This window comes from Gymnoscopelus braueri (assembly GCF_963280865.1).
Source record: "Gymnoscopelus braueri genome assembly, chromosome: 7".
In the NCBI taxonomy this organism is placed as follows: Eukaryota; Metazoa; Chordata; class Actinopteri; order Myctophiformes; family Myctophidae; genus Gymnoscopelus; species Gymnoscopelus braueri.
Genome location: NC_137608.1, coordinates 55,800,575 through 55,825,600, shown reverse-complemented (window position 1 = coordinate 55,825,600; position 25,026 = coordinate 55,800,575). Strand labels below are relative to the sequence as shown.

The 25,026-nt window shown below is 39.7% G+C and overlaps 2 protein-coding genes across 3 annotated transcripts in view; one reads left to right on the top strand and one right to left on the bottom strand.

Annotated features, from left to right (window-relative positions):
* LOC308089526 (H-2 class II histocompatibility antigen, E-S beta chain-like) overlaps positions 1 to 25,026 on the top strand; it is a 130,032-nt gene that overhangs the window by 17,921 nt on the left and 87,085 nt on the right. Inside the window, exons 2-5 of one of the 2 annotated variants that reach the window (XM_080434306.1) lie at positions 15,602 to 15,685; positions 19,655 to 19,909; positions 22,193 to 22,465; positions 24,406 to 24,625. The exons of the other annotated variant lie outside the window; for it this stretch is intronic. Coding sequence (XP_080290432.1) covers positions 15,619 to 15,685; positions 19,655 to 19,909; positions 22,193 to 22,465; positions 24,406 to 24,625 — 815 coding nt within the window. The 5' untranslated portion in view covers positions 15,602 to 15,618. The remainder of the gene's footprint in view (positions 1 to 15,601; positions 15,686 to 19,654; positions 19,910 to 22,192; positions 22,466 to 24,405; positions 24,626 to 25,026) is intronic. 2 annotated transcript variants of the gene reach the window in all.
* On the bottom strand, positions 6,146 to 11,363 carry LOC308089539 (uncharacterized protein). Its single transcript, XM_080434329.1, has 4 exons — positions 11,183 to 11,363; positions 9,859 to 10,063; positions 6,533 to 6,626; positions 6,146 to 6,372 (listed from the first exon to the last, which is right to left on the bottom strand). The coding sequence occupies exons 1-3, from the start codon at positions 11,359 to 11,361 to the stop codon at positions 6,579 to 6,581; spliced, it is 432 nt and encodes a 143-aa protein (XP_080290455.1). The 5' UTR covers positions 11,362 to 11,363; the 3' UTR covers positions 6,146 to 6,372; positions 6,533 to 6,578.

Genomic DNA, 25,026 nt, shown 5'->3' with positions numbered 1-25,026 from the left:
AGCACCCTGTAGAGTGAGTTAACATTTGGGGCCAGAGGGTAAGCACCTTTTATTTCTCCATTTGTACATGTTTGGACACCCTACGGGCTAGGGGCTGAAAGTCCAGTAGGAAATGGGGTGATAGTAGCTACGACTCTCGTAGATTGAAAATGTCAGAATCATAAAATGCGTTTATGAGAGTCGTAATCTACGGCTAACTGTATAGATGGTTTACAGACAAACTACCATAGGCTAGTCTACTTCAGAACGACCAGAGACGCAGGGCATCACCAGCTGGCTCCTGTCCTCTACACCTGGAGCGCACACTGTCCCACAACTACTCACTATTAAATGGTGATTATTGAATGATAGAAACAAGAGGAGGCTCACACACTGACACAAATATTCTATTGTCTCTGGACTTCATTGCTGGCATCTCACACCTGGCTGTAACTTTTGGTAAAGCCTTTTCTGTCGAGCACAAACCTTCCTACCTTATTGATGTTTTATTATAGAATGCTGATAGAATGAACACATCAGCTGTCGGGGTGCTGGGTTTAAAGAGGATCATGAAATAAACCACCTGGCTCTCATTGAATTCAAGTCATTTGTCAGGGTTTCCTTTGCCTCCCAGTGCGTAACGTAACGTTATCTCTCTCCTTAGAATAATGTGCGTTTTGGCAGACAGTGTAAACTGCAGTCCTACAGTGTTTGCCAGTGGGATTATTACCATATTCTGTGACGGTATAAACTTTCTTTGTGAAGAATGATACCATCACATCGTCCTGAATGGAATACGTTTTGTATATTAATTTAACCCATTATGTGCTCAGTGCGCGCTCTGTGGAGACCACCTGACTGCTGCTTATTTTGCACATAAAACACAGTGCTGTCCCCGGGCCGTGACACCATGCACGTCCATGAGAGATAGCCTGGCAAGGCTGTCATAATCTGAACGTTTATGGAGTGATTGATGAATGCTTAAACATGAATGGATAACGGCTGGTGTTTGGTGGGAGTTACCTATCTCCAATCTCCTGCTGAAGTCCTGTGGTCAAAAACCCACAACGTGAAGAAGAGCTCCTGTTCTTATATCGGTTATATCCTTAAACAATGTTACATCATAGCCTATATCCTCAGAAGGACGTAATAATGTCCTACTGTAGGACAGGCTGCCCACGTTGAGAGACCTCGCTCTCTCTCTCCATGAAAATATTCCAGCTAAATCCTTTCTGCTTGTACGCGCTCGTATGTCTTAACCACAAACTGTATAAAAAGAATGGACTAAGGCCACACCTCTGGTTTCTACAGACCGAAAATGAATCCGATTGTTCAGGGATTTGAAATCCGCCATCTTTAATATATGCCAAAAAGACACCGGGAATAGGAACCGGAAATCAATCCCTAAAGAATGCTATTGGTATGACCATAATTTACCAAAACGCATTTCATGATGATTGAAAGAAGACTTTAAACTAGCGACTGGAAGCATATAGTATTTATGACAATGTTTATTAAAGGAGGAGTTCAGCCAAAAAATTACATATTTTCTATCAATTGCACTCCCCATGAAGCCTTGAATTCATGGATTTATTTTTGTTTTTGTGGCATTCCTAAGACAATAATTTGATAATAATAATAATAATAATAATAATAATAATAATAATTTGATGACCGGGTGTGTATCGTAGGAGACACAAATAATCTACTTTGTGTCTCCTACCGGATACATTAGCCGGTAGGAGACGGGAATCAAATTATTGTCTTAGGAATGCCACAAAAACTAAAATAAATCCATGGATTCAAGGCTTCACGGGGAGTGCAATTGATATAAAATAAGTCATTTTCTGGGTGAACTACTCCTTTAAGGTAAGAAAATCAAGTCTAAAGTTGGTCAAAAAGCCATCCTCTTACATTGAGAGAATATTCTTTCAGACACCAGCAGTAAAGGATAAAACAGTGACACTACAGGCCATTCATATGAACTGTCTCTTCCGTATTAGACTCAATGTAAAACTCTCAAGCTGGTCCCTTGGTCTTAACAGAGACAGATCTGTTCATGTATAATAGATCTGCTGATTGTTATAGCATGTGTTTAAATGAGTGAATGATGAAGCATCTAACTTATAACATTGTAAGGAACAGCGGGTCATCATTAGCTGCTCACTCAACATGACCCGATCAACACAAAACACAGTTCAATCAATTACAGTGCATCTCATAGTTATCACAATAAACTGACATATTAACCCTTTTAGACCGGGAACGCATCTGTGTCATTTTTACATTTCTTTGGGCTATTCAAAAATAGCAGATCTACAGTGCCGCGCTATGAGCTTGTAGATCTGGTATTTTTTGGAAAAATGGTGGAAAAAATTGTGCAAATCTTTGAATATATACATTTTTAAAGCAAACATTTGTGACTCAAATCTTTGCTTCCTGGGGATTCTACAAATGTCTTCTAAATCCTGACAGTTTAAAAAAATGACTTGCGTTGCTATAATCAGTGGTTCTGTTGTTCCACACTTTTTTTCTCCTCACTTTTTTGAAAATAGCAGGTCTGACGCGTTGTGAGCTTGTAGATCTGCTATTTTCAAAGAACCTTTGTATACAGGTTTCATGTGGTCAAACTAATTTAGATGCTATATTCAAATAAACGGTTACACATAGTTCACTTTTTCTTTTCTTGTAGCAATTTTTAATTTACAGAACATTGTCAAATTGCATTACATTTAGTGCAAATAATAACACTTCCCATGTACAACATAGAAATATACAAAGTATGTCGATTCCTTTGACAAAATATCAAAATTAAAAAGGCTAAACGTTCATTCTTCTGCTGATTTTTAATTTCCTCTTTTAAACGATTCAACTTTATAACGTGGATTCTCTCCAAACACACCGACCCCCTCTAGGACCCAGAGGCACATCCACCGCTCAGGGATTCCCTCTGAAATCCCAACTTTAAACCGGGGGTTCTCAAGGTGCGTTCCGGGGACCCCCAGGGGTCCTTGAGAGGGTTCCAGGGGGGTTCCAAGCTAAATGATTGATAGGAACCAAATGAACCCTTACAGGTCTGTAACTCTGAGAGTGTACACATGGAACCAAATGGACCCTTACAGGTCTGTAACTCTGAGAGTGTACAAATGGAACCAAATGGACCCTTACAGGTCTGTAACTCTGAGAGTGTACAAATGGAACCAAATGAACCCTTACAGGTCTGTAACTCTGAGAGTGTACACATGGAACCAAATGGACCCTTACAGGTCTGTAACTCTGAGAGTGTACACATGGAACCAAATGGACCCTTACAGGTCTGTAACTCTGATGTTACAATGTGAAATGTGGGATTAACAGAACAAACATATTATAATATATAATATATTATATAATAAACAGATTATAATCCCAACAGCACCTCCTCAGGTCCTTACACATGGAAAAGCCTTTCATTAATTGGCGTCAATTTAAATCACTTGTGGTTCATTTAAACGTGTGTCTTAGTCACATGAGTAACATCTCCACACGGAACCAGATGTTACTCTGTGACAAAGAGCGCCGTCTTTTATAAAATAGCAGATCTACAAACGCTCACAACGCGCTGCGTTGTGAGCGTTTGTAGATCTGCTATTTCTGCAGAACGTTCCCCCTCCAGAATATGGATGCTGGGGGTACGAGTGGTTAAACAAAACGAGTTTTTATATTTGTGATTATGGTGATAATATCGTTAATCAAGTATTTTTGGACACAATAACCGTGAAATGTTCATATGGTCTCATCAGCTTCTACTGACCAATCACAGAGACGCTGATATCGGACGCTGTGATTGGTCCTGTGAATGTGTCAGTCAAACACCATGTGACATGAGTGGGTGGGGGGGGGGGCATGAAACATTAGAAAAACATTCCACAGGCTTTAAGACCTGATCTATAAGACCTGATCTATAAGACCTGATCTATAAGACCTGATCTATAAGACCTGATCTATAAGACCTGATCTACAAGACCTGATCTACAAGACCTCATCTACAAGACCTGATCTATAAGACCTGATCTATAAGACCTGATCTATAAGACCTGATCTATAAGACCTGATCTACAAGACCTGATCTACAAGACCTGATCTACAAGACCTGATCTATAAGACCTGATCTATAAGACCTGATCTATAAGACCTGATCTATAAGACCTGATCTATAAGACCTGATCTATAAGACCTGATCTATAAGACCTGATCTATAAGACCTGATCTATAAGACCTGATCTACAAGTCGGTCGCACGTCGGTGTCACGCGTCGAACAACCAGCAGCTCATCACTACAGGCTGAGCTTGTAGATCAGTGATTCTCAACCTTTCTGAACGGTGGTCTGTCCATTGTGAGGGTCCGTGTGGTGGAGCCCCCTAGTGGTGACCCCACGTTAAGAAACCATTGTGAGGGTCCGTGTGGTGGAGCCCCCTAGTGGTGACCCCACGTTAAGAAACCATTGTGAGGGTCCGTGTGGTGGAGCCCCCTAGTGGTGACCCCACGTTAAGAAACCAGCGTTGTTAAGATTGTCTGTTTCATTGGTTATCAAAGTGGGGTCCGGGGACCCCTAGGGGTCCTTGTTGGCGGGGTAGCAGGGGGTCCCCCGGCTAAATAAGTTAATATAGCGTGAGCGTCACAATCATGTTAACAACTTTAACCATTACTGTACACTTTGGCTATTCAAAAATAGCAGATCTACAAGCTCATAGCGCTGCACCGAGTGCCGCGCTATGAGCTTGTATATCTGCTATTTAAAAAAATATATATATATTTTAAAAGCCAACATTTGAAACTCAAATCTGTGCTTCTGGGGGGTCCCTGGAACAACATATTTTGAGATGGGGGTCCCTGGAACAACATATTTTGAGATGGGGGTCCCTGGAACAACATATTTTGAGATGGGGGTCCCTGGAACAACATATTTTGAGGTGGGGGGTCCCTGGAACAACATATTTTGAGATGGGGGGTCCGTGGCCAAATACATATCATTTTGGGGGTCCTTGACATGTGACGCGCGACCGACCACAACTTCAAGCTTTTAGTGTGTAGAGCCTCCGTCTGAACGCATGGCACAGATATGATCCTTTTTAATATCAAATTAATATCAAATTCACTTCATTTGCTGTGTCCACAAATAGAGCCTGGCATCGTTTAGTGAGAATGTTAGTAATTGAAAAGTAATGGATAAGTAATTATTTGGGTGAATTACTCTTAACCCCCCCCCCCCCTCCCCCCGGTCCAGTTTTATCATCATGAGGTTCAAGCTTTGTTCATTTATTAATTATGTTTTTATGATTTATTTATTTTTAACAGTCCGTTCAAAAGGCGAGCGTCTCTGTACAATACATTGTGTCCGTTGTGCCTTTGGGCAAACCGCTTTGACAGCTAAACCACCATCACTGGGTTCACAACCCTTTCTGTTATTTGGGGGGGGGGGGTTCAAATGGAACCAAATGGACCCTCATTACGGGTCAGAAAGCAGAGTCAGTTAAATGAACACTGAGGATTTTAACGGTGTCCATTTGGAGTCCCAGAGAAATGAAAAAAGGTTAAACAATCACTGATCAACCCTGAATCAACACTGTACAATCCTCAGTGCTTATTTAAAGGAGAGATCCGCCCATTTTAAGTGTTATCTTTGATGTGTCGCTAATCACTCACCATCATTGAAAGGGACGTTGAGTTATTTCAGAGAGTCCCGTGTCGTCCAGTCTGTCGACCCCCTCCGTGGCATAATGGGAGCCCGTGTAAGAGTGAAAATCGTCTATTATAACCGATGCAAAGTTAGTTATTTCTCTACTACTGCTCATTGTGGAGTCTCATGATACTCAAACGTGCAGTGAATGTCGCGAACGAGCTATCGTTCGTGCAGAACGAGATGATGCTGGTTGCTTACTTCTTCCACAGACGCCAGGTTCTGTGGAAGAAGTAAGCAACCAGCATCATCTCTTAAGGGTCCATTTGGTTCCATTTGTACAGTCTCAGAGTTACGGACCACGTAAAGTCCATTTGGACCCCTGCCGGGTTCCCGAACCACACCTTGAGAACCAGTGAACTACATCATCATCATCATGGTAGACCCACACAAAGGAACAGAAACAGATCTGTAAGCTCTAACCAGCCCGTCCCTCCATCAAACTAACACGACAGGGGGGGGGGAGAGAGAGAGAGAGAGAGAGAGAGAGAGAGAGAGAGAGAGAGAGAGAGAGAGAGAGAGAGAGAGAGAGAGAGAGAGAGAGAGAGAGAGAGAGAGAGAGAGAGAGAGATCATAATGATGTCACCTGTTCTTCTATCTTATCCTGTCGGTCTAGAGCTGCTTCCACCGCATCGATGAACTCATCCTCTTTTATCAGACTGTTGGGTCCCTCCTGGAAGACAGACAGACAGACAGACAGACAGACAGACAGACAGGCAGACAGACAGACAGACAGACAGACAGACAGACAGACAGACAGACAGACAGACAGAGGTTAATCTCTACATAAGGATGTAGAACACCGTGATGATGATGATGGTGTTCTTCCTCACCTCGTAGTCAGGTCCTCCGTACTGAGACTTCTTCTTCTTCTTCATCTCATTCATGACCGACTTGTAGGCGTCTTCCACTCGCCTGCTTCTCCAGCTCTCACACACACACACACACACACACACACACACACACACACACACACACAAAGTAGGAGCTGTTGTCTTAGTGTCATTTTTAGATTTATTTGGGCTATTCAAAAATAGCAGATCTACAAGCTCCGAGTGCCGCTCTATGAGCTTGTAGATCTGCTATTTTATGTCTGTTTTTTTTTTTTATCGCGAAAATGTGCAAATCTATGAATTTATTTTCTACAAATGTCTTCTAAAACCTAACAGTTTAGAAAAAAAAAACGTAAGTTTTTATATCAGTGGTTCTCAACCTTTTTCATGTCAAGGACCCCCAAAATGATATGTAATTGGCCGTGGACCCACATCTCAAAATATTTAGTTCCAGGGACCCCCAGAAGGAGAGATTTGAGTAAAAAAAAAATGCTTAAAAAATATATATATATTCAAAGACTTGCTATGAACTTATAGATCTGCTATTTTCTTTTTCTAACTCTGCTTTTTTTAAAAGCCAAAGTATAAAACATGGATAAAGTGGTTACACAGATGTGTTCCTGGGTTGAAGGGGTTAATATAGTAAAAAAAGCCTAAAGGGTTCAGAGGGTAAATTCCATTCCCCCAAACTCGCTCACTCGCTCAGTCTCCTCGCTTCCTCCACTAGCGCCTAAGCCCCGCCCCTACGAGGAGGAGAGGATTATTTGTGAGGACAGAGTGGTCGACCGGTTGGTCTCACAGGATCAGAATGAACTCGGTGTCATTTCAAAGCCACGGAAAATTCCACAATCACTTATGACGTCTCATACAGCTGGACCAGAGCAGAGACGTGGATGAACATATACATGCATAGAATAATATGCAGGTATAGAATAATACAGAATATAAGAATAGACAATTCATCAATGTGGATGATGGCCACATTGTTATCTTTATAGTTAACATCTATACTACAATTCGAGATGAGGCGCATGCGCGAGAGGTAATTGGTGGTACCTGGGAACAAAACTGGACAAAATTAAAAACTGCGCACAGCGCATGCGTATGCGTGGACTAGCACTTTCTCCTTTCTCTGTCTCCTTTCTCTGTGCCATTCATCTTTCACCGGTGTCGTCTTTCACCGGTCGTCTTTCACCGGTGTTGCCAGATTTTGTGCGCGAGCAACAAGTAACCAGCTTCATGAAAAAACACAAAGCTGCGCACTGCGCATGCGTCGACGCACTTTCTCTAACCAATTTACACCCACTATACGCTTACAACACCTGGACATGGCAACCCAACCTCACTCTCCGAGTCTATCAGCGTCGTCGCTCATCGTTCTGTGATTGACAGCAAAAGTTGGCCAATCAGGTGGCGAGTTCGAGTGAGCCCGAATGGCTCCGAGTGCAGCCGACCAAACACGAACGGCAGCCATTGTTTCCCTGGGCAGTTTTCTCCGCACTTCTCTCCAATGTTTTAGAACTTCTAGAAGCTCTCCCTTTGAGGCACGGAATTTACTTATAACATATCGTTTGGATAGAATTTAGTTGTTTCACTTCATATGTCTGGTCAATTAATCATGACAGAGCCAGAGTTTTACTGAGGTTACGTTTAGGAATAAGGTTAGATTTAGACAGTTTTACTGAGGTTATAGGAATAAGGTTAGGTAGACATAGTTTTACTGAGGTTAAGTTTAGGAATAAGGTTAGGTTTAGACATAGTTTTACTGAGGTTAAGTTTAGGAATAAGGTTAGGTTTAGACATAGTTTTACTGAGGTTACGTTTAGGAATAAGGTTAGGTTTAGACATAGTTTTACTGAGGTTACATTTAGGAATAAGGTTAGGTTTAGACATAGTTTTACTGAGGTTAAGTTTAGGAATAAGGTTAGGTTTAGACATAGTTTTACTGAGGTTACGTTTAGGAATAAGATAAGGTTTAGACATAGTTTTACTGAGGTTACATTTAGAAATAAGGTTAGGTTTAGACATAGTTTTACTGAGGTTACATTTAGAAATAAGGTTAGGTTTAGACATAGTTTTACTGAGGTTAAGTTTAGGAATAAGGTTAGGTTTAGACATCGTTTTACTGAGGTTACATTTAGAAATAAGGTTAGGTTTAGACATAGTTTTACTGAGGTTAAGGTTAGGAATAAGGTTAGGTTTAGACATAGTTTTACTGAGGTTACATTTAGAAATAAGGTTAGGTTTAGACATAGTTTTACTGAGGTTAAGGTTAGGAATAAGGTTAGGTTTAGACATAGTTTTACTGAGGTTAAGGTTAGGAATAAGGTTAGGTTTAGACATAGTTTTACTGAGGTTACATTTAGGAATAAGGTTAGGTTTAGACATAGTTTTACTGAGGTTAAGGTTAGGAATAAGGTTAGGTTTAGACATAGTTTTACTGTGGTTACATTTAGGAATAAGGTTAGGTTTAGACATAGTTTTACTGAGGTTATAGGAATAAGGTTAGGTTTAGACATAGTTTTACTGCGGTTACATTTAGGAATAAGTTTAGGTTTAGACATAGTTTTACTGAGGTTATAGGAATAAGGTTAGGTTTAGACATAGTTTTACTGAGGTTATAGGAATAAGGTTAGGTTTAGACATAGTTTTACTGAGGTTAAGGTTATGAATAAGGTTAGGTTTAGACATAGTTTTACTGAGGTTACGTTTAGGAATAAGGTTAGGTTTAGACATAGTTTTACTGAGGTTATAGGAATAAGGTTAGGTTTAGACATAGTTTTACTGAGGTTAAGTTTAGGAATTAGGTTAGGTTTAGACAGTTTTACTGCGGTTACATTTAGGAATAAGGTTAGGTTTAGACATAGTTTTACTGAGGTTATAGGAATAAGGTTAGGTTTAGACATAGTTTTACTGAGGTTAAAGGAATAAGGTTACGTTTAGACATAGTTTTACTGAGGTTAAAGGAATAAGGTTAGGTTTAGACATAGTTTTACTGAGGTTAAAGGAATAAGGTTAGGTTTAGACAAAGTTTTACTGAGGTTACGTTTAGGAATAAGGTTATGTTTAGACATAGGGCTGAAGTATTAATGCATGTTTTATAATATAATAATGTATTTCTGCAAAGTAACTAGTAACTTAAGTTTTCAAATACGTTTAGAAATACTTGGTGGCGACCGTTCCGAGGTCACCGGATTTGACCCCGGGACGAGCGTGTTTTGGGTGCGAGCGTTCTTGTATTTATATATATATATATTATATCCTAAAAACTATATTAACAACAACAATATAACAACAACAACAACAACATAATAACAATAACACACTGTACCTCCAGACATCTCCAGAGATGAAGGTGAAGGTAAGGGCGTGGCCACCAGGTGGGCGGTGCCACGGCTCCGGTTGGAGATCCGGTGATGTCTGAGGAACAACCCACTGGAGTGGAGTCTGAGCGCCCCTTCATCATCCTCATCATCATCCTCCTCCTCCTCAGAGCTCCTCAGATGCACACAGATGAAGATGCTTCTTTTACTAGAGCAGGAAAAACATTTTGAATAAATACATTTTGAATAAATAAATAGCAAAAATAGGGCTTGTATATCCACTATTTCCTCCATTGTTGTATGGCACCATTGTAAAACAGAAAATAATTAATTTTAACACTTATGTTTTTATTTTACATTATTCTGGGGCTGTGTGATGCACATATCTCAATATGTATGCCAAATATCTCAATAGCTATACAATATGTATAACAATATATTTAAATTCCAGACATCTTGTGTTGTTTATAGCAACTAAAGACAGTTGCTTCCTACTCAAACGTACTTGCCCCATCTGAACATGTTTAGTGCCAGGGAGCCCCATATACTACATTTGTGTTGTTACAACGTTTCAAATATTACACATTTTATTTCAAGATTTGTTTTGAAAATAGCAGATGTATACAGTGTGTAGGTTTAAATGTCTCATGTGGTCTATAAACTACATTAGTAGCTTATTTTCATAGTCCTGGTTGCTTATTTCTCTCACTAAATCACCACTGCTTGGTGGTGTAAAAAGTACTCCAGTACTGAAACATAATAACATAAACATAAATAACATCACTCTGACACATGACAGTCATGAAGGAACTTCAACCTGGTTTTGTCTCTTTCTCCATTTACAACCCGTACATCTACATAAACGTTCACATTTACAATATAAAGTGCTGACCTCATGGCCACGGATGTTAACATTATGTACGGGCCCTCAGAAGTACCCGTATCTTACGTATTGTTTAATAAAAAGCATTTTAATCCGATTGGTGGCCATTTTCTTGATGTGCTTTCAACTACGCGCTCCTTTCGGTTGGGAGGTGTACTGCACTCTCATACATTATAACTCGATGAGAAAATGGCCACCAATCGGATTAAAATGCTTTTTATTGAACAATACTGGAGATACGGGTACTTATAAGGACCCGTACATAGTTGTAACATCCATGGCCATGAGGTAAACACTTTATATTAAAAATATGAACGTTTATGTAGATGTACGGACTGTTAATGGAGAAAGTGCAAACACCAGGTTGAAATTCTGCCATGATGCTCGCGACAGACAAGCGTCACGTGACCCATGGCTACACTGCTTGTTGACATGTTTGTTTACCTTTGACTCCCAGAGGAGGAGAACAGCAGGAGGTGTGAGGAGGAGGAGGAGGAGGAGGAGGAGGAGGAGGAGGTGTTCATAAACAACACATTAAAGCTCTTCCTGTCGGCCAGCGCGTGCAGAGGGTTGATGTTTGATGAAGGAAACCTCTCACCAAGCGACACCAGAACCACCTCCATGGGCGCCGCCATCTTGGATTACGCAGAGCGTAAACGTACGTGCTGACGTCATGACGTATGTGATGAAGCAACGTATGTGAGAGAGAGCCGCCTGGTGGAAGAAAATACTTTTTTTTTTTACTTAAGTAAAAGTATCAATACTGTCTAGTGGTGGATTGAAGTAGCTCAGATATTTTTTTTGTGAGCTTGTAGATCGGCTATTTTCAAATAGCCTATGTATAAAATACGACTAAAGTGGTTAATGTATGTTTTATAATGTAATAATATATATATATAAGTAATTAGTAACTCAAGTTTTCAAATAATTGTAGTGGAGTAAAAGTACAATATTTGCCTCTGAGATGTAGTGGAGTAGAAGTAAAAGTATTGCAAATTGGAAATACTCCAGTAAAGTAAAAAGTAACTCAAAATTGTACTTAAAGGGATACTTCACTTTCACATAAAATAAACATTAAAAATATATATTAAAAAAAAATGAAAGAAGTTATGGCAAAATAAAGGCCCCCTCACACATTAGTAGGACACTCTAATGCGTGAGGGGGCCATGAATTTTCCATAACTTTTTTCATTTATTTTTAATATATTTTTTAAATGTTTCCCCGGCCCTAAAGTGAAGTATCCCTTTAAGTACTTTACACCACTGATACTCTCTCTCTCTCTCTCTCTCTCTCTCTCTCTCTCCCTCCCTCTCCCTCTCCCTCTCTCTCTCTCTCTCTCTCTCTCTCTCTCTCTCTCTCTCTCTCTCTCTCTGTCTCTCTCACACACACACACACACACACACACACACACACACACACACACACACACACACACACACACACACACACACACACAACCTGTGAGAGATCAATCTGTGTGTCTGTCTGTCTGTCTGTCTGTCTGTCTGTCTGTCTGTCTGTCTGTCTGTCTGTCTGTCTGTCTGTCTGTCTGTCTGTCTGTCTGTCTGTCTCTCGTCTCTCTCTAACTGGTGATGTTTAATAAAAGAATGATCCTGATTGGCTGCTGAGTGAATCAGGAAGTGAAATAAAAGTTTGAGGAGTTTCCTGTCAGTAGCTTCAACCACACACACACACACACACACACACACACACACACACACACACACACACACACACACACACACACACACACACACACACACACACACACAATTTTAGCCTCTGTCAGGAGGGGGGGCAATATTTTGTCACAAGGAGGGGTGGGGGTGGGGGTGGGGGTGGACACAAAAACTATGGAACTCTCTGACTGGTATTATTTTACACTATGGAATTCAATTCAATTCAATTCAATTTTATTAAAGTGTCAAATCACAACAAGTTGTCTCAAGACACTTTACATGTAGAGTAGAGACCCGACATCCCACCCTGAGCAAGCAATTTTGCGACAGTGGCAACGAAAAACTCCCTCTTAACTGGAAGAAACGTCAGGCAGACCCTAGGCTCTAGGGTGGCGGAATTGGAAATAATAGAGCATATTCACATGGCGGCCATTTTGTAATTTTGCATTGAAGAAACGGGGTGGCATTTCATTAACTTAATAATAAAATGGCCGCCGTGTGAATATGGTCTTCAGAGACCACACCCCCTTGTCACCCTGCATAATAATACATATGTGCAGAGTAGACCAGTGGAGTGGAGAGCATTTTATTTGGGTTTTCTCTTCTGAAGGGACCAGATATTTACGGGTCCATTTGGTTCCATTTGTACACTCTCAGAGTTATGGGGGTCCTTGCAAATAAAACATTTGAGAACCACTAGTAGGACTCCTAATGTGTCATATATAGTGTCGTAGTAAATCAGAGCCATACATATTCTGAAGAAAACCCAGAGACTTAACATTCAGTAATTGGGTCTTATGATGAAAATAAGAACATTATAATGGTGTGTAAATGAAGAATTTGCCACGGACACATTTGTCCGTGTACGGTCATCATTGATGACCCCTGGGTTAGACATAAGGTGCATAAGGTACAGTATGTACATGAGGAGACTTAAGGTTCATAAGGTACAGTGTGTATATGAGTTTAGACATAAGGTGCATAAGGTACAGTGTGTATATGAGGTTAGACATAAGGTGCATAAGGTACTGTGTGTATATGAGGTTAGACATAAGGTGCATAAGGTACTGTGTGTATATGATGTTAGACATAAGGTGCATAAGGTACAGTATGTACATGAGGAGACATAAGGTGCATAAGGTACAGTATGTACATGAGGCGACATAAGGTATATAAGGTACAGTATGTACATGAGGAGACATAAGGTGCATAAGGTACAGTATGTGCATTAGGTTAGACATAAGGTGCATAAGGTACAGTATGTACATGAGGTTAGACATAAGGTGCATAAGGTACAGTATGTGCATAAGGAGACATAAGGTTCATAAGCAGCAGCTATATACATGACTATGGGCAATAATCCACACTTCGTCGTCTTTCTGGAAACAGATGATGTAACATCATATCTTTAATCTGACTGGCTGATTCTTCTAAACTATAAAACGAGTCCTCCTTCATTCTCTTTCAGACTCCAGAACTTCTCTTGAGGTAAACATGTGTTTATTCTGATCTGTTTATTCTGATCTGTAATATATTAGAGTATATTTATATTGTTATAGTTATATTATTAAAACATACATTATATGTATCTTTTGATAAATGAAATATATCTATTGTTATTAATATAAATAAACATTATGTCTGTTGATTATATACTGAATAACTTACTGTTGTATTGATATATCAAATATACATACAGTTTATTCATAGTGTTATTATTTATAATACCATTGGTAAGCGGTAGCTCAGCCTCAACGCCCGAACCAACAGGCTTTGGATCAATTATTTTACACTGTGCAACCTGACTTATGAACAATACACACTAATAACACACACACACACACACACACACACACACACACACACACACACACACACACACACACACACACACACACACACACACACACACACACACACACACACACACACACACACACACACCTCTCATGTGACACTTTGATCACATGACCAGTCTGTTTTTAAAGACATTTGATGGTGTCAGCAGTGAGATGTAATGAGGCTTAGATTGATGTTTAATGAACATGAACAGCATTTTACCAGCAACGCTGAACACACAAACACACGCGCGCACACACACACACACACACACACACACACATACACATACACATACACATACACACACACACACACACACACACACACACACACACACACACACACACACACACACACACACACACACACACACACACACACACACACAGTGTGTTGTGTCATTTAAGCCCATATGATCAGGGCCCTTCTGGTAGTTCTAGAGTCAGGTTTACTCTACCTAACAACACTAGTAGGAGCTAAATGTGTTATTTTTATTATTAGTAGTATTGTGCACTGGGTTAGATAATTAGTTAGGGAAAGTTAGCCTAATGTCTGACCAATCTGTAAAATAAATGCTTACCACTAGCTTTCTTCACAAACATGTTCATAAAGGTGTCTACAAACACCTCTCAATTTGTTCCAACCCAACTCCCTTGGGAAACTTTGTGGGAGCCAATCAAAGTTTGGGTACCCGGAGGGCCTGGAAAAAAAACCTTGAACAATTCAAATTGGCCAAAATGAACTTGTGGGATGTCTAATTATAGGTTATCAGGGGTCCTGAATCTATTCCAACCATTAGTTTTTAGTAAAAAATTACTCTTGGCCATAAAAGTGACCACACCTACTTTTCAGGGTCCTATCCATCACATTGTGGTGGCTGTACTAGTCATCTATCTGGGCCCTCTCAGACCCCCACCTTTCAAGCAATGCATTCTGGGATAGGTGTTAAAATGTCACAGATCACAGAAGTGAACCTTTCAGGTTCTGTTTATTCAGCTCTCTGTATCTCTGCTACACATCACTCTATAAGCCATATCTCCTAAACTGGTGGATCAAACTGTACAACCAACATGTCAATGTGTAGCTATGATTCCTGCTTTCATATGACATGAGAACATGTCAATGTGTAGCTATGATTCCTGCTTTCAAAACTATAAAACTAAGATTAATTAACAATAACAGGCTCTGTGTCATGGTGGGTCACATGTGTATACTGTAGTGAGTTGTGTATAAAGTGCAGGATTATAGATGTTCACAAGCAGTGGTGGAAAGTAACTAAATACATGTACTCAAGTCTCTTCTGTTTATTCTCATCTGTTTATTCTCATCTGTTAAATTCAGTTCAGTTCTGATCAGTGATGATGAAGATTACAGCCACCCTCCTCATCCTCTCCTCTGTACTTCATGTCAAAGCGATCCCAGGAAGTAAGTACATTATATTTATATTATTATATTAAAGATACTGTTATACATCTACTCTTATTATATATAATACTGTTATTATTTATAATACCATTGGTAAGCGGTATAGCACACACACGCACATATACGCACGCACGCACGCACGCACGCACACACGCACACGCACACGCACACGCACACGCACACACGCACACGCACACGCACATGCACACACATGCAGATTCTAACCTTTCATTATATTATATTATCAGTGGTGTAAAGTAACTAAGTACATACTCAAGTACTGTACTTAAGTACAATTTTGAGGTATTTTTTACTTTACTGGAGTACTTCCAATTTTCAGTATTTTAACTTCTACTCCACTACATTTCAGACACAAATATTATACTTTTACTCCACTACAATTATTTGAAGTAACAACATATTCTCACCATGGTGATTTCAGAGTAAACTCGACCCCGTTAGCAGGCCTGTGGCCTTCAGGGAATTTACGGCTAATTTCTGGTCTAAGTCTGGTCACCATCCGTAGACCCCTTAACAACTAAACCTCCCCCAGTAGTCCAGTCCCTGACTGAAGACACAACATGGGCCTGGAGATATCACAGTTATAAGAAGAGCAGAGGACAGAGGGGCCTCTTTAATCTACTGGTCTGCTTCAGAAGAAATGTCAACTCAGGGCCGGCGCGCCCATTAGGCAGAGTAGGCAGTTGCCTAGGGCGCCACTGGGGGGGGGGCAAAAAAGTCTTTAGGTGGCGTTGTGGCAGAAAACTGTGGCGCGGCGCTGTCAGACATAGGATAGGCTCCTGTCCTCTGAATTACTTTCATTTTAAAAGAGACTGAGGTGCTCTTATTTTTAAATGGGGGGAGGGGTCCCTTGTACCAGTTAAAATACTCAAAAGACTCTCATGAACCAACCTGTCCTACTCCTCCGTCTAGAGAAATGCACTGATGCTCATCCTATCAAAACCCACTCACATCCTATGCCTACAACTTGGAATTTCTATTGGTCCTAAGTCTAGTCACACAGGGATAGCGAGCCAAACCATGCAAACCATATTTACATTTATACCATCATGCAAAACCACTGCACATAATCATAGCATAAAGTCATTGCAAAACAAGTCATTGCATCAAACATTGCATCAGCTACAGATCTCTACCTGAATGAGGTGTGTATTATATCAGTAATGTAGCCGTTTGTGTGGAATTCCCATACTCACCAAGGGCGTGGTGATGTCCTTCAGAAGAAACCTAGTCTATTTATCTCTATAGCACTAACTCAGAAAATTAGGCTTTTTGGAAGATTAAAAGCTTCCCTTTATTTGCTCAGTTCATAGTGGGATTACAGATGTGTTTTTAACAATACAAAATACAAATATAAATGAAATCTAGGAATGTTTCATTTCTGTCTGGTCAGATTTACAAATGCCTTAATTTAGGCTTGTCCTAAACTAATTTAGAATTTAGATTAAAAAGGAGGAGGTTCCATTTAGATCTCATTCAGCCTGAAATACAGGCCAGTCTAAATTTGGTAGTTCCAAAAATGTATAATACAAATTATTAATATTATTTATTATTTATAGTTATAATAATTATTAATAAACACCAAATAGGTTTCATCTCAAAATAGAGTAATTTCCCTTTTTTAATTTACGGCCGATCTACACCAGACTTTTCAAAGCGCGCGTATGCGTGGCGCGTAGAGCGCGTTTGTTTAGATCCAATTGATATCAATGATAGCGGCTACACCAGGCGCGCGGATACGCGAGTCCCGCATACGCAGGCTTTAAAATAGGACTGGATCTAAAAGTGCGTGTGTGCGTGTGTGCGTATATGCGCGTGTGTGCGAAAAAAAGTCTGGTGTGTTTCCACAGTTAAGTAATTTTTTTTCTTACCTTCCTCCATGTGGAGCCATGACTGTTTAACATCTGAATAAGGTGCAGGAGAAGAAGCCCCAAAAACCTAAGAGCCCAAAGGGCCCCTGTGTCTAAAAGCCTCTCTATGTCCAAAAGGCTCATCCCTTTTTCACCCCGTTGGTGATTCTTGGAAAGTTAAGAAAGTCAGTGTGTGTGTATGTGTGTGCACGTAGGTGTGATTCTTAGAAGTCAGTGTGTGTGTGTATGTGGCTTTTTGTCTCCGCCAGGCCGAAAGGCATGGCGAGAGAGTATGTTTTACCCTCCGTCCGTCCGTGTGTGTGTCCGTGTGTGTGTGTGTCCGTCCGTCCTGTCCGTGTGTTACCAGCTAATCTCTGGCACCGTTGGCCCGGTCGCTTCGAAACTGTGCACACACACTCCCTGGATGCCAATTCAGAACCTCTGCCTCAAATTTTTCACATGGGCCTGTTATAGCGCCACCTGGAGGCCGATTTGTGCAAAACACATTTGTTTACATTACTCCTACAGATTTTATCCAAACGTCATGCAATTCGGTACACAGTATCTCTATAGTGATGTGATCAACATGGATCTGTCCGATTTCCCATATTCCATCCTCATTGGCTAAGGTTTGCTTCCAAAATTTGCAGGATTGGTCCGTTTTGAACAAAATGCCTCAAATCATGAACGCAGCTTGCAATTTCCGTGAAATTTCACAAACACATTCCCACTAGGCCAAGGAAGAAATGCCACCCTTTTTCACATTGGCCTGTTATAGCGCCACCAGCAGGTCTAATATAGCAAAACACATTTTTGGAACAAAATGCCTCAAATCATGAATGCAGTGTCCGATTGCCGTGAACGACCTAAGAATAAATGGCACCCTTTTCACATTGGCCTATTATAGTGCCACCAGGAGGCCACAATAACGTACCTGACCTGGCGGAGACCTGTGCTCCGAGGAGCACTTTTTCTAGTTGTGCCTTTTTCAACAGCCACCCATACACACACACACACACACACAAAAAACACTTACTTTGCACCTTGCACCGACATTCAGCATGGCCATATATGGGCATACTGGGGGGTTAAATTTCCCCCAAGATGTGTCTTATACCTGAGCATAATTCAGTAAATGCAATTATACTGCATATTATCAGCAATTATACATGAGTACATTAAATCATTAATAACATCAGGTTAAATACATGAGAAAATCAAATGATTCACGTTTGCATTAAATCTATCAAATCTTACTGCCTGCTGCAAGCCTTCCAGTGCAGCTCAGCAGTCATTTCAACCTGTCAGTCAATATCATATTCTTTCTTTAGGCAAATCAAGTTATGAAATAATTTAAATCTTATATCCTAAAGTGAGCTGTGCATAAATTACGTTCTAATACATTTCCATATGTTCAACAATTTACTCAAGTACAATTTTCACTATTTTTACTTCTACTCCACTACATTTCAGAGGCAAATATTATACTTTTACTCCACTACAATTATTTGAAAGCTTTAGTTACTAGTTACTTTGTAGATTTTGATTACAAAACATACACTTCATCCCTATATACATTTAGACCATTAGAAAATAGCAGATCTACAAGCTCATAATACGTCGCATTGCGACGCATTGTGAGCTTGTAGATCTGCTATTTTCAAAAGTTTTTTATACATTTGAAAACTTGTGAAATGGGACATTCTGTATAATGAGTACTTTCTACTTTCGGTACTTTAAGTACATTTTGACACCAATACTTTTGTACTTTTACTCAAGTAAATAAAAAATTCTGGACTGTAACAGAGTATTTCTACATTGCAGTATTGATACTTTTACTTAAGTAAAACATTAGAGTACTTTTCCCACCACTGTATATTATATTACATTATATTATATAATGTTATGTTCACATCCTGAAATAAATCATTATGTATCTGTTTCATAATATTATAAAAACATTTAAATCTGTTGAATAAAATGTTTGACAGGAAGATACTTCATGACTGTTTAACATGATGATGATGATGATGATGATGATGATGATGATGATGATGATTGTTATTTGTATTTAATGTCATCTTTGTTTTATTCCCAGTGTTTCATGAGAACATTCAAGTCGTTGGCTGTTCAGACACAGTTAAAGACTCATATAAAGAGTGGATGCAGGGACTGGATGGTGAAGTGTTGTTCTACGCAGACTACAACAAAGGGAAGCTGGTGGAGCCTCAGCCTCCGTTTGTAGATCACATGACCCTCCCAGGAGGTTATGCAGCAGCTGTGGGTGATCAGCACTACTGCAAAGCCCAGCTGAACGCCATCCGCACTGCCTTGAAGAAACCACCAGTGAAAGGTACATGAATACTATGAACACAATAGTTATTAACTAAAACGGTTGAATATATTTAACATTAATGAAAATGTTTAACCCATTCAATCCAGGAACACATATCTGTCATTTTAGATTTCTTTGGCTGTTCAAAAATAGCAGATCTACAAGCTCATAGCGCAGCACCGAGTGCCGCGCAAGAGCTGCTATTTTTGGGGGGGAAATCATGAAAAAGGTTTGAGAACCACTGATATTATAGCAACATGTTTTTTTTGTTTTTTTTAATGTTAGGATTTAGAAGACATTTGTAGAATCCCCCAGAAGCAAATATTTGAGTTACAAATGTTTGCTTTAAAAGTATATATATATTCAAAGATTTGCGCAAACTTTCATGATTTTTCAAAAATAGCAGATCTACAAGCTCATAGCGCGGCACCGAGTGCTGTGCTAAATGGGTGAAGCATGTATATTAAGCATTTATGTTTTTTATGGTGACATATTTACTAAATAATATGTATTTTTAGTAAACATGAATATGTGCTCAAGGTGCTTTAATGTTTAATTTACAAATCTATGCATTAGTATCTGCTCTGTACAGCCTGAGCTGTAGGTGAGGTGTAGATGGTACAACTATGTAGATGATACAACTATGTAGATGATACAACTATGTAGATGATACAACTATGTAGATGATACAACTATGTAGATGATACAACTATGTAGATGGTACAACTATGTAGATGATACAACTATGTAGATGGTACAACTATGTATATGGTACAACTATGTAGATGATACAACTATGTAGATGGTACAACTATGTAGATGATACAACTATGTAGATGATACAACTATGTAGATGATACAACTATGTAGATGGTACAACTATGTAGATGATACAACTATGTAGATGGTACAACTATGTAGATGATACAACTATGTAGATGATACAACTATGTAGATGATACAACTATGTAGATGCAGGAGGAGAGGCTGGGGGGGGCAAGAATGTGGACTTCAATAGTCTTTTTCATATGATAATGAGTGACCTGAGTTTCACATGTACGCTAGGCGGGGGAATAAATGAGACACACACACTAACGTAGGCTATATAGTATGTTTTTCATACATGAGACACACACTAACGTAGGCTATATAGTATGTTTTTCATACATGAACACACACACTAACGTAGGCTATATAGTATGTTTTTCATACATGAACACACACACTAACGTAGGCTATATAGTAGTTTTTCATACATGAGTGTGAAGCTCCTCCCATGTGGCTTCCTGCTGTAAATGTAGCTTTGGGGAGGAGGGGGGTTGAGTGGCCCCGCCCCACTCATTAACTATTCTATTGTTATTTAATTAGCTTCCAATGGTTCTTAATCACTTGTCCCATTCACCTGAAGACGCTCCCTCGTCTCTCACAGTGATTTGCAGTTAGTGTGTGGGCTGCTAGCAGTGGTGGAAAGTAACTGAGTAGATTTACTTAAGTACTGTACTTAAGTACAATTTTGAGGTATTTGTACTTTACTTGAGTCTTCCCAGTTTTCAATACTTTTACTTCTACTCCACTACATCTCTGATCCAAATATTGTACTTTTACTCCACTACATTTACTTTAAAAATGTAGTTACTAGTTACTTTGTAGATTTTGATTATTATTACAAAACATACATTAACCACTTCAGCCCTATATACATTTTGTCCATTTGAAAATAGCAGATCTACAAGCTCACAATGTGTTGTGATGCGACGCATTGTGAGCTAGTAGATCTGCTATTGGATCTGCTAGAAGGATTTTCATACATTTGAAAACTTGAAAGGGACATTCTGCACAATAATGAGTACTTTTACTTTTGGTACTTAAATTATATTTTCATACCAATACTTTTGTACTTTTACTCAAGTACATTTTGAATTCTGGACTTTTACTTGTAACAGAGTTTTACTATATTGCAGAATTGATACTTTTACTTAATTACTTGTAAAACATTTGAGTACTTTTTTCCACCACTGGCTGCTAGTAGCCCCGCCTTCCTCCTATTACTCTGTGGCTGTGGCTCACACACACACGCACACACGCGCACACACACACACACACACACACACACACACACACACACACACACACACACACACACACACACACACACACACACACACACACACACACACAAACCTATTTTAGACTTTATGTAATGACATATTTGGCCGATAGGGGGCAGTTAGCCTAGTGTTGATATTATACAGATGATAATAAAACTGAACATTAATGACATTTTTAATTGTCTATTTCCAGATGGATACGTGTACTATGAGGCTAACCGCTGTGTGTTTAACTCCAGTGAGCTGAAGGACATACAGTTCATACAGTCAATGAATTTCGATGGTGATGAGATCATCAGGTGGGACAGTAGAGTAGATCAGTTTGTTGGATACACTGAGCTTGGTGTGAAGAACGCAGAGCGCTGGAATGAAGATCCTACAGAACGGGCTAGGTTCAGAGCACAACGAGAGGGATTCTGCAAAGCCAACATTGAGCTCTACTACTCCTCTGTTCTGAACAAGAGAGGTGAGCTGATCTCAGAGCAGCACTCAACACTCATCACCTCATAAACTATAACATGACATCATAATAAATCATTCTATTCAGAGATGATTAATGGTGTTAATATTGATCTGATAATGATTATAAAACATCCCTTGGTCTGGGCCGTAGCGTGACGGTCCACAGCCTGACAGAGTGACGCGGGTTCGACTCCGGATGAGCTTGTAGATCTGCTATTTTTTTTAAATCTTGACAATGTGTGCAAATCTTTGAATATATATTTTATAACGTGAACATTTGTAACTCTGGGGGTCCCTGAAACAAAACATTTGACAAATGTTCGCTTTAAAAAATATATATATAAAGAGTAACACATATTTTCATGATTTTTCAAAGAATAGCAGATCTACAAGCTCATAGCGCGGCACCGAGTGCCGAATTTCACCGAATGAAACATATAGATCTATTTGTGAGTGTTTTCACCTACATATAATGACCTTCCTAAAATAGAGACACCAGGATTAATGTTTTTAAATGAACTTTAAAAAGAACCATGCAGGATAAAACACACCTCTATACACTTCATTTACCCTCCTGATTATATATTTTAATTATTATCTTAACTAGTTTGTTTTGTATGTTTTTAATCACTTTAGTAATTTAGTATCATACAGGATTATGTGTGTTGTTTGTTTCTACTCATTTGTACTATTTTCATTAAATGATATTGCTTGGTTTATTGTTGTTCATGTAAAGCACTGTGTAACTGTAAATTATTTAATATGTTTAAATTACATTATATAAATGCATTCTACATCGTAGAAAACTGTAGACTATTGTAGAATCTACAGTATTCTATGAAACATTTGTTCTCTGGTGCCATCTGGTGGCCAAACACTGACATTTACAGTTACAATTTACAATGTAGTCATTTATCAGACGCTCTTAATCCAGAGTGATTTACAGTAAGCAAGGAAAACACAAAGTAATACATTAAATGCATAGAAATAGTCATCTAGGATCATAAGTAAACCAATAACCTATCATCAGTCTAAACAGTATAATATCAAACAATGTATAATCTGTACATTAAAACGATCCAAACTATAGGATGCCAAGTCAACAAATGACCTGACATCTGTCTACATAACATGATATCTAAATTACATTTTAACCTTTGAGTACGTCTGCAAGGTCATCAAGGCTAGGTCTAGTGCTACAGGCTGAGGTGGAGTCTGAAGAGGTGAGTCTCCAGATTACAGCGGAAAATTGGGATTGAGTCTGCAGTTCTGACTGCAATGGGAGTTTATTCCACAGTTTAGGAGCCAGAAGGGAGAAGAGTCTGGGACGAGTGGAGCGTTGTCCAGGGTGTTTTAGAGAAGAGAGAAGAGTCTTGGACGTGTAGAGCGTTGTCCAGGGTGTTTTAGAGAAGAGAGAAGAGTCTAGGACGTGTGGAGCGTTGTCCAGGGTGTTTTAGAGAAGAGAGAAGAGTCTAGGACGTGTGGAGCGTTGTCCAGGGTGTTTTAGAGAAGAGAGAAGAGTCTAGGACGTGTGGAGCGTTGTCCAGGGTGTTTTAGAGAAGGTTCTGACAGCTTCCCTGTGTTAGCTGATCTGAGTGAGCGGGAGGGGTTGTAGGGTTGGATCAGGCTTGAAGATATGGGGGTGTCATACCTTTGGTTGCTTTGTAGGCCAACATCAGAGTTTTGTACTCTGTGAGGGCAGCAACTGGGACTCAATGGAGGGAGAGGAGAACGGGGGAGATACATTTTTGCTGGTTGATGACCAAGCGTTTTGCAGCTTTCTGGATCATTTGGATCTCATTTGGATGATATAAAATTATTAATGATAATGACATTTTCCTATGACTGATATATAATAATAATAATGATAATGATGATGATGATGATAATAATAATGATAATGATAATGATAATGATAATGATAATAATAATCATCTTTTTTAGGAGTGGAGCCCAAAGTGAGACTGAAGTCAGAGACTCCCCCTCGTCGTGGTGAACACACTCACATGCTGAGGTGCAGCAGCTACGACTTCTATCCTAAAGTGATCCTGGTGACCTGGCTGATAGGTCAAGAACCTTTGACCTCTGGTCTCTCCTCTACCGATGAGCTGTCTGATGGAGACTGGTACTACCAGTACCACTCCTACCTGGAGTACACACCCAGGTACACACCTAACAGACACCTATACATAGAAATACACACCTCTACTGGTACTACCAGTACCACTCCTACCTGGAGTATACACCCAGGTACACACCTGACAGACACCAATACATATATTCATTCAAAATAAAGCAAGTGTTACTCACTTGCTGAATATGGCCCATTAATTGGTAGGCTAATATTAAGTCACACACACACACACACACACACACACACACACACACACACACACACACACACACACACACACACACACACACACACACACACACACACACACACACACACACACACACACACGATTCCTCCCGAGTCCCGACCATGTTTATCACCAGTCCACTCCAGACACAACCACGCAGCAAGCTTGTCGTCGTGCACGCATGACGAACGCACACAGAGAC

Excerpts from the sequence above, each read along its gene's own strand:
- LOC308089539 (XM_080434329.1), bottom strand. The coding sequence starts at position 11,361 with ATGGAGGTGGTTCTGGTGTCGCTTGGTGAGAGGTTTCCTTCATCAAAC. Across the intron at positions 10,064-11,182 it reads TCCTCCTCTGGGAGTCAAAG|TAAAAGAAGCATCTTCATCT; the intron begins GTAAACAAACAT and ends TTCCTGCTCTAG. Across the intron at positions 6,627-9,858 it reads TGGAGATGTCTGGAGGTACA|CTGGAGAAGCAGGCGAGTGG; the intron begins GTGTGTTATTGT and ends TGTGTGTGAGAG.